This window comes from Perkinsus marinus (genome assembly GCF_000006405.1).
Source record: "Perkinsus marinus ATCC 50983 genomic scaffold scf_1104296928836, whole genome shotgun sequence".
NCBI classification, from domain to species: Eukaryota; Perkinsozoa; order Perkinsida; family Perkinsidae; genus Perkinsus; species Perkinsus marinus.
In genome coordinates this window covers 143,696-152,808 of record NW_003216689.1, presented here as the reverse complement: position 1 = coordinate 152,808, position 9,113 = coordinate 143,696, and the positions used below count along the sequence as shown (strand labels likewise).

General features: G+C 46.3%; 3 protein-coding genes across 3 annotated transcripts in view; all 3 read right to left on the bottom strand.

Moving 5' to 3' along the window:
• Window positions 1–1,359, bottom strand: part of Pmar_PMAR006767 (hypothetical protein) — a gene marked incomplete at both ends in the record, with an annotated part of 2,159 nt that extends 800 nt beyond the window's left edge. Inside the window, one exon of the mRNA XM_002788033.1 lies at window positions 12–1,359. Coding sequence (XP_002788079.1) covers window positions 12–1,359 — 1,348 coding nt within the window. The remainder of the gene's footprint in view (window positions 1–11) is intronic.
• Window positions 1,360–1,985: 626 nt separating this feature from the next.
• Pmar_PMAR006766 (gag/pol/env polyprotein, putative) lies at window positions 1,986–6,391 on the bottom strand (the record flags this gene model as incomplete). The annotated part of the gene is made up of 2 exons (XM_002788032.1): window positions 1,986–2,101; window positions 2,182–6,391. The coding sequence occupies 2 exons, from the start codon at window positions 6,389–6,391 to the stop codon at window positions 1,986–1,988; spliced, it is 4,326 nt and encodes a 1,441-aa protein (XP_002788078.1).
• A 328-nt stretch (window positions 6,392–6,719) lies between these two features.
• Window positions 6,720–8,378, bottom strand: Pmar_PMAR006765 (hypothetical protein; the record flags this gene model as incomplete). The annotated part of the gene is made up of 2 exons (XM_002788031.1): window positions 6,720–7,198; window positions 7,724–8,378. The coding sequence occupies 2 exons, from the start codon at window positions 8,376–8,378 to the stop codon at window positions 6,720–6,722; spliced, it is 1,134 nt and encodes a 377-aa protein (XP_002788077.1).
• Window positions 8,379–9,113: the final 735 nt, after the last annotated feature.

Genomic DNA, 9,113 nt, shown 5'->3' with positions numbered 1-9,113 from the left:
TCCAGGAGTACCGTTGACATCAACCTCAACCTTATTATCCTCCTGCTGATAGTATCCTCGTGACTCTCCATCAACCTTATGGACATCAGAGACCTTAGAAGAAGAACCTTGAGTCTCATTGGCACCCTTAAATGAAGACTCATCCAATTGCTCCCTATTGGAACCCTCGGGCGATATAGTCTTCGACCAGGTAACCTTAGACTCAGAACCATCATTCTTTTTACCACCGTACGCATTGGGGGACTTCCAAGTACCATCATCTTTATTCCAAGACCTTTCTCCGTCCTCGGCGGAGGAGTAAGAACTCTTAGGGTAACAGTAAGCCTTCTCGATATGCGGAATAGCCTCCAATATACCTTCAGTCATAGCACCGTCGACCAAGAAGTACTGTAGGTAGGGCTCGTACCTTTTGAATACTTGGAATGAATGCTGATCAAACTTTCGTTCCAACTGTTGAACGATATGATACTCATTACAGTGAGTATATTCCGCCCAAAGCGTACGCCAAAAGATAGTGTTGTACATAGCATAAACCCTTTTTATGGTGAAGAACAGACTCAATGTAACTGGCTTAACCTTCTGCACAACCGCCTTACTGTCATAAGCCATACGAGACAACACCAAAACCGGGTAGGTACTCTCACTATCCCATTGGTTGGTGAGATCCAGAAAGGTACGTACAACCATGAACCTTATGAACTGACCCAAGTTAGCAAGACGAGGAGGGTAATCAATCCCTTCCAGATGCAGACATTTAACATCAACAACATCACTGATACCATCAAACCTCGTGATATTGTTGCAAATGAACAACCTTAGTCTAGGTTCCATCTTATACCAAACTTCTGGAACAATATGAAAGGTGTTCAATAGGGGTAAGTCCATAATACGGCTCTCGAACTCGTTGAACAACTCCCAATCAATCACTGGTAGGGTACTTAGAACCAACCCTTGGGAATTGTATACCTGGGGGCCTTTGACCTTACCAAACCAAGTATCACGAGGGCCCACACCAACAACCAAATCACGACTGTACGTAACATCTCCAAGACGCGACAAGGGGCAAGTAAAGTCGTAGGTCTGAACGATCTTGTTAAAATCAACCCCAGGAACCAATAACTCCTCACGGAGATCATCGATAACCTTGTTACCAACGCGCTTGTTTATCTTCACGTCTCGGACCAAGGCCTTCACAAATATACCCAAAGCAGTCTCTCGGATATTAGCCGCCAACTTGTGACCGTCCATACCTTCAATAGATGAGTCCACCTGCTCCAACATACACTTGGCGACAGTAACCGCAGGTGGGTCTGCCCAACTAGTAGCTTGGACCTTAGCCGCGATAGACTCCATGGACATAAAATTGCGTGGTACAGGGACCGTTAGCACAACGATGAGCTAACAATATCAGTAATAATGATCCCGAGATTAAAGAATTCCCTTAACCGTTCAGTAGCTACAATAACTCGTAAAGAAAATGAACAATACACAAACAACAGATATAGCCATCACTGCTAACCTCAGACCCTACCAACTTCTATAAGTATATTCAGACACAGATATCAGCAATGTCCGAGAACAAGCCTCAACCTCGTAACGCCTAGGACAACCGTAAATCTCAAGGCGAAACCGTCCAGACGCGGTCGAGGAATCCTAGCACGAAACGGTAGGGATAACCAAGATTAAGCAAGTGCGCAAGATTGTGCGAGCTTACACCCAAAGAACAAGTCTCGAGGGAAGCAAGAGAAACATAATGCCAATGTAGGCACAAGGCAAATAACAATTATACAACAACATAGATCCCTCTATACACTATTGAGTAGCTTGCAGGCATCTCAAACCAGTAATTAACGATAATTGCCAGATACGCTCCGACAACCACCATTCTTAATAAGCTGGTAGCACCTATTACAATAGGCTAATGGCAGCAACGAATAGAAAGAGTACGGTAGTATATAGCACAACAGTTAACATTATGATCATCATCAAGCTATATCCGAATAATATTCAAGAGACTCGTCAAGTCTCGAATCATCCTTCTTGTCCATATCGATGACCAGGGCTTCACGTAAACCAACGTCTTCAATGGAACCGTTATTGGCTCACAATCCCTCGCCTTAACCTCGACATCGACTGTCAATCTTTCTATCACTAATGGCTGCACTAAGACGTCTTCGCTACCGTCGCAATAACCTTCGAGAACCTTCGCCAAACCCTTGTAGGACTCGTGAACCACGAGGACCATGGAATATTCAGGCGGTAAAGACTCCAGAAATCTCCCAAATCTTAGAGACTTAGAGACCCCCAGACGTTCTCGAAGAAATCGTAAATCAACCTCCACCGAACCTTCAAGACCGCCTTCCTCGGAAGAGTTATCTTCCTCCAGTGGTGTTTCAGGTATCGGACTAGTCGACATCTTGTGATCACCGTGCACGTTGAGAGTGTCACCTCTCACTCCTGGAGGGAGTGCAGGGGCACTGCTGTACTCGTGATCACCCGAATAGTAATCCTCTACGGCATCGTCCACGTTGACATGATCTTCTTCGGCCGATACAACATCGTTGTCGTGGTCGTCCACAATACCCTCTTCATCAGAATCTCTCACTCGGCCACGTTCTACTTGTCGTCGCCACGCTGCCAACCCTCTCTCAACAGCTGTACGTGTACGTGCTTCTCTAATCCTTTGACCATCACTCTCTTGTTCACAACCATCTTTCAACTCCAAGGTCTGGATCGTACCATCAGCATCAACATAAACCCTTCGACCTTTTGCGAGGTGCGCATAAATCACTTCCTGGAGAGCACCCGCGTGCTTCACATTCTTCAGCGAGAACACTTCTTCTTCACCGTAGACTATAGGTACCACTAAACTCTGCCCATCGTCAGATTCCTTCACTCCTCCGAAGTAAGGCAACAATACCCCCTTTACCACTCCAACGGTGGCCGTACCCTTCAGAGAACTAATCGTATAGGGCCCTGACCATATAACATCCAAGTGGTGACCTATCCTCACTTCTGGTGATCTACTCACAAATACCACATCATACAACCTAGGACTATAGTCCCGCTGACCATCCATTGCCATACGCTCGAAATTCGCCTCCTGCTTCAACCTCCAGCAATCCATATACTCAGCTAAACTAGCAGCAATGCTTTCTCTCGCCGACTCCAACACTGGTAGGTTATCTCTCACAAACTCCACAACATCAGTATCGATATACTTCAACCTCAGCGAATCCCAATCGACACAATCTACCAACTCTCCTCGCTCTCCTGGTAATCTCACACCATAAGTGAAATGCAACTCCGCCGGACTCACATTACACCATATACGGGGTGTAACGTTGTACGCTCTCACCGCTAGCATATAGTCCTCAATATATGACCCTCTATCAACCATAGCCGACCCTGAGGCCCGTGTCGCTCTAGTTACTTCCACGAAATCCTTATGGGGCCTCTCCCAGAAGCTCAAATACTGGGAGTATCCGGGTAGGGTATAATATTTGACTCCATGCTTCGCCAACGTTAACTTCACATCCTTTCGTATGAAGTGAACCCTATCGTTATCGGTGAGTAGCACCCTCGGCGACCCATGCTCACAGAAGATGGAATCTAACCCGAGAGCAACTGTCTTCGGCTTACAACTCCTCAAGGGACGCACACACGTGAATCCAGACACATGGTCGTGAACCAACAGTAGGTACTTCTCAACCTCATCATTCGCCTCACAATCCTCATTGTACGGACCAGCTATATCAGCTCCAACTACTTGCCATAATCCGCCTACGACAAGTTGTTGCACTTGTGAGTTCACATAATCCAACATTCGAGCTGTCCTAGCCCGTAGGCAGGGTATACACGAAGCTACCGTCTTCTTAACCAATCTGTCCATACCCTTTCTATAATACTTCATCTTCAACTTCCTACACAACCTTCTTGACCCAAGATGAGTATAGACATAATGGTAGACCACCGCCAATAACCTTATAAACTTCTCAGAGAACTCCGATTGGCCCAAATAAACTACACCTCTACCCTGCTCTCGAACTCCTTCATCCTCAGAGCTGGGACGACGGTGAACCAATCCATCATTGTCGATATAACAAATCTTACTCATACGGTGCATGACCTTAGCTCGGATGCCTAGCTCACTTCTCTTCAACCTCTTCAGCAGGTATTCCCTGAATTGCCGTAAATCCTCATCCGAAACCTGACATCTCTTCACACACCGCCTCAAACAAGTCGTAAAATCTTCATCATTCAACAATCCTTCTCCAACTCTTCCATTCGGTCTTGCATATCGTTGGAGCTCGATCAGCTCCTCGTATTCATCACCCTCCAAACCGTCCAAATCGGGTACATCAATTCCATCACTGTTCACAACCGTCACTCCATACAACCGCTCGCTGTTAATACAGTTCACCTCCATATCGCCTTCTTGCGTTGCCTCTCGATAATCATAAACCACACTCGAGGACAACAGACTAGCGAGCACCTCGTGATGCTTGATGGACTTTGTCATACCATAATTGCCACGAGATATAGAGTCAGCTAGGTTCAGCTGTGTCGGGACGTGCCGAACAATAACGTCCAACTCTTTACACATTTCTCGAACCTCAGCTAATCTTCTTCGTTCCGGTGCCGGCAACTTCTTATCATTAGCCGGTCGGCGCAGCCTATAAACCGTAATCTCACTGTCACAGAGAAGCGTCACCTGCTTGGGGGTATACGATGGCGTCAAGGGCCGTACTTCACTCTCATGTAAACCTTGAACCATCTTCATCGGCAAATAACTAGACACAGACCGAACGAATTGAAGACCTCGATGGAGAGCAACCAGTTCCTTCCTCGGTATCGACCATGACGTTTGACCAGGGGGGTACAATCCCCCTCGGGCGACCAACCGATACCTTACAAACTCTCCTGTACAACGTACGTCAACTCCCCATGCTTCAACCGAAGCATCGGTACATACCAATAAAGCCTCAGCACCAAGGTCTATATAACGCTGAACACTGTCTTCAGCAGTAACCTTCTGAACCTCGTTAACCCATTCCTTCAACCTTCGAACCGACGGTAGGTCCAGATAGGTAGACCACTCCTTACATGACTTACAAATATCCCGCCATAGGAAACGGCCAGCAAAATCCAACTCCAGGAATAATCCCATAGGATCGTACAACGATGAGAGGATCGCACAAGCCGCTCGTTTAGTGACCTTAGATTCAGGCTGATTTCCCGAAAATAAGGCTCGTAGCGCATCTGTAGCCATAACCAGGGAGTAACCCAATATATGACCATCCGGTTTATCCTCTTCACCAACCACACCACCGTAGGCAGCAACCAGGTCCTTCAAAGGATCCGTAACGAAGCCGTGTCCTTCGAACATATGTCCAACAAATTCCCTACAGGACCTCACTTCTTCTAGAGTATCACCACCAAAAAAGAAGTCATCAACGAACTTCTCGAACACCAGCTTGCGGGGTATCGCAGGACCATTTTTGACATACCTAACTGCGTCTACAGTTGGCCTCAATAAAGCTCGGAACACCTTTTGGTCATCTAACCTATTTGCCTCCACCAAACTGTCTTCACCTGGTGGGAGGCTACCTACCATATCCACTATCTCCTTACCAACATCATGGGATGAGGCTTCCAGCATATTAGGAGCTGCCGTGCTCCCAAAGGATACCCTATACCATAGCACCGTAAACGGACCAATACAAGTATATCCAGAATGTGGTAGATCCTCCAACGATGAGACCATTTGACAGAACGCCTTCGATATGTCGGAACCAATGACATATTTGAACCCTCTGACATGCAGCAATACTCCCAACAGGTCGTTCTGAGACTTGCCACCTTTGAAACAGTACCGATTCATCTCTCGATAGTCTAAGACTATGCGACATGGGGTAGTCACGTGATCTTCTCTAAAGACCATATGCGATGGCGTGAAATGCCTAGGCATAGTGACTATGGTTCCCTTCAAAGCACCCTTATCGGTAAGTCTCTTCCAAACCGTCTGACACTCTGTCGCAGTAGGAGGTTGGGAGTAACCATCCTGACTGTTATCTTTAACTATATCGCAGAAACCCTTGTTGATGTAAACCTTCAAGGCCTTTTCGAACTGGTCATACTGTCCGGAAGTAAGTCTCTTTAACGAAGACATACCCCTTCTGGCGGCCATACGGAAATTGAAGGCAGGTCGATCTTCAGATACCCAAGGGACTTTAACAAGCGGTCGACCTAATATTGCCGTATCATCGAGTACCCAACAGCGTTCAATAACCTCCCATGGTGGTCTATCATCTTTGGTTGTATCAGTATCCTCCACGTGCTGTATGGCGTCATTTTCATTCAACTCTTGCTCACATCGATACTTCTCCATTTTGGGGGGTGTACCATTCGCGGTAGTCTCTCGTTGCTCGGAGGTTGTCCCCTCCCCAGGCGCAACAAGAGAGACCTTTATTCCCTCGTTATAACCATCAACCACTTCTTTACCATTTGGATAAGTAAGTAGTTGCCAAGGAGACTGCGGATTTTTATATTGATCCACCGTTAATCTCTCACCCTTGATGCCACTCTCCTGAATAAGACGATTGATTTGATTAACCTGATATTCCATTCTCAAATCATATCCAACCAAGTCCACCGTTGCCCGCGCTAGCGGAGTTGCCCGCGTTAGCGGAGTTGCCCGCGGTGGTATATAATCGACCTTATTCGAGAAGCTCACCCTTTTTTTGTATCTTCGGCACATCAACAACATTAGTAACAATATTCATACCATTGGTAGTGATAACAATCGAAGTCTTTAATTTTGACAAAGTAGTGCATCCCAATAATAACGGAACCGATAGATCATCAGATGTGACAATGAAACGATCAACTATTTCAATATTATTCGTAGCCACTGTAAGCATCACACTTCCAAGTATTGCCATACCAGAACCATCTGCGGTAGTAATACGAGGAATGATAATATCTTCATATTGAACCTTAGGTGCATACTCTTCAAGCCAAGAATACGTAATTAACGATGCCTCCGCCCCTGTATCGAATAGGGCAGTGGTGGGTTTCCCTTGTAGCTTGACCTCACCAATAACCATAGGTACACCGAGGTCAACCAGTCTTGAGTCACCCTCGTCGTTCTTTACATAGTCTTTCACGTTTGAGACCATGTAGATCTTCGCCGAACCTGAAGCCTTGTCACCATTTACTTTAGCAGTAGGAGTGGGAGGTCGCCTTGTAATTGAACCTTCGCGACGAGAATCCAGTGGGTTACTACGACAAGTGTAGGCTAAATGCCCAGTGATATTACATCTATTGCACACGGCATTATTTAACTCAGTTTTACAATTATCGATAGTATGATTTGGATTCCCACAACGCACACAACGCCGATCTAGGAAGGCAGGTTCAGGGGCTCTACATCTACGAGCGGAATGCCCCTTACCCATACAACGATAACATTTCATTCCAACCAAATCCTTTCCGACCGCCATGAGATATCGAGACTGATAAGTATCATCGCTCATCTCGCCTCCTCTCGAGAGAGAACGCCTAGAGCTCGACCTCCTATCATATTGACGATATCCATCTCTAGAACTGGAACGATAACGATCACTGTAATTCTTACGACCATATCCATCCTTATAACCGACATTCCTTGTGCTATCACTACGATAATGAGGAGACTCCCGTTTACCACTAATACTATTACTCCTACTATCCCTATAAGAGACCTTACCCAACTGTTCTACACGTTGGGCTTGACTAAGCACCTTATTCCTAAAACGCTCATAACTATAACTGCTTTTAGCAACATAATTATCCACCTTATCACGAACCTTATCATTAGATAGGCCAGTGAATAGGCGCCATTTCAAAGTATACTCTAGAGGAGCCGCGCCTAGGTGGCATAGCTCGTTAGCTAATATCTCCAACCTATCGACGAACTCTGGGACAGAATCTCGTCCCTGTATACAACGATTAAACTGGCTCTCTGCCTTCTGCAGGTGCTCATCCGTGTCGTACTTCTGGCGATAACGACCTTTAATTATCCTCAGACAATAGGCATAAGATTCATAACAATGGGTAGGACATACTTGTTTATTAGTTACTCGGTCCCATACCCTGGGCTCAGAGTGATGCTTCAACCATAGGTACTTAATAACCTCTGGATGGCCTTCCGTCTTCCTCTCCATCTCTTCCAACCATGTAGTCCCCGACCGTTCATCTTGTTCCCCTAGAAACTTATGTTGTGGTTTCAACTTGATAGCCAACTGTTCAGCAGTATCGAACTCTTTCATAGTCAGCTTGTTTCTCCCACAACCATTTCCTCCACAGGCCAGACAACCTCTTTTGGTACCCGTCATACGCTTGGCCGGGCGATAGCGTGTGCCACCAGTGAGATGTCCACCATAGCCACTGCGATCGGAGGAGGTTTCATCAGTTGAGGAACTTGATCCTGAAGGACTACGACGATATCTGCCACGACCTCTAGTGCGACCATAATCTCTTCCTCTAGAGCGACCATCGTCTCCTCTTCTCTTCGGCTCTTCACACCTTTCATCACGATAACGGTCTACCCCACGATCGTAACGACCATCTTCACCATAGTCTCTTCGGCGTTCGACAGATTCGTAACCTCTTTTATCATCCTTTGGAGACGATGAAGGACCATTTCTTCCATCAGTATTGCCCACTTCGTCAGTGATAATCTTGGGAGGCAGTCCATCCCTCTCTTGTCGGGGGTGATCAATACCCAACCTTGGAGATGGTATAGACGGCATCCGGAGACCACTGCTGCGGACTTGATCGTACCTGCCTAAAGGCAGAAATTGTTGGGACCTTTCAGGTCCAATTAACGCCTGAGTCAACTCTCCCCCAACTGGTTGACTGACCGAACGGACTCTAGATCCTAATGCAGATCTTGAGTCACTGTTAGTATGACATTCACTATTATTATTCATATTCCCGCTATCTAACTCCATATTCGAACTATAACAATCAACATTAATTCTCGCCTTTGGGGGAGGGATACCCGAGGAACCCCTTTCCCTTGCATGCCATTGTTGCATAGCAGAGGTAGACCCTACAGACCTAGGAAA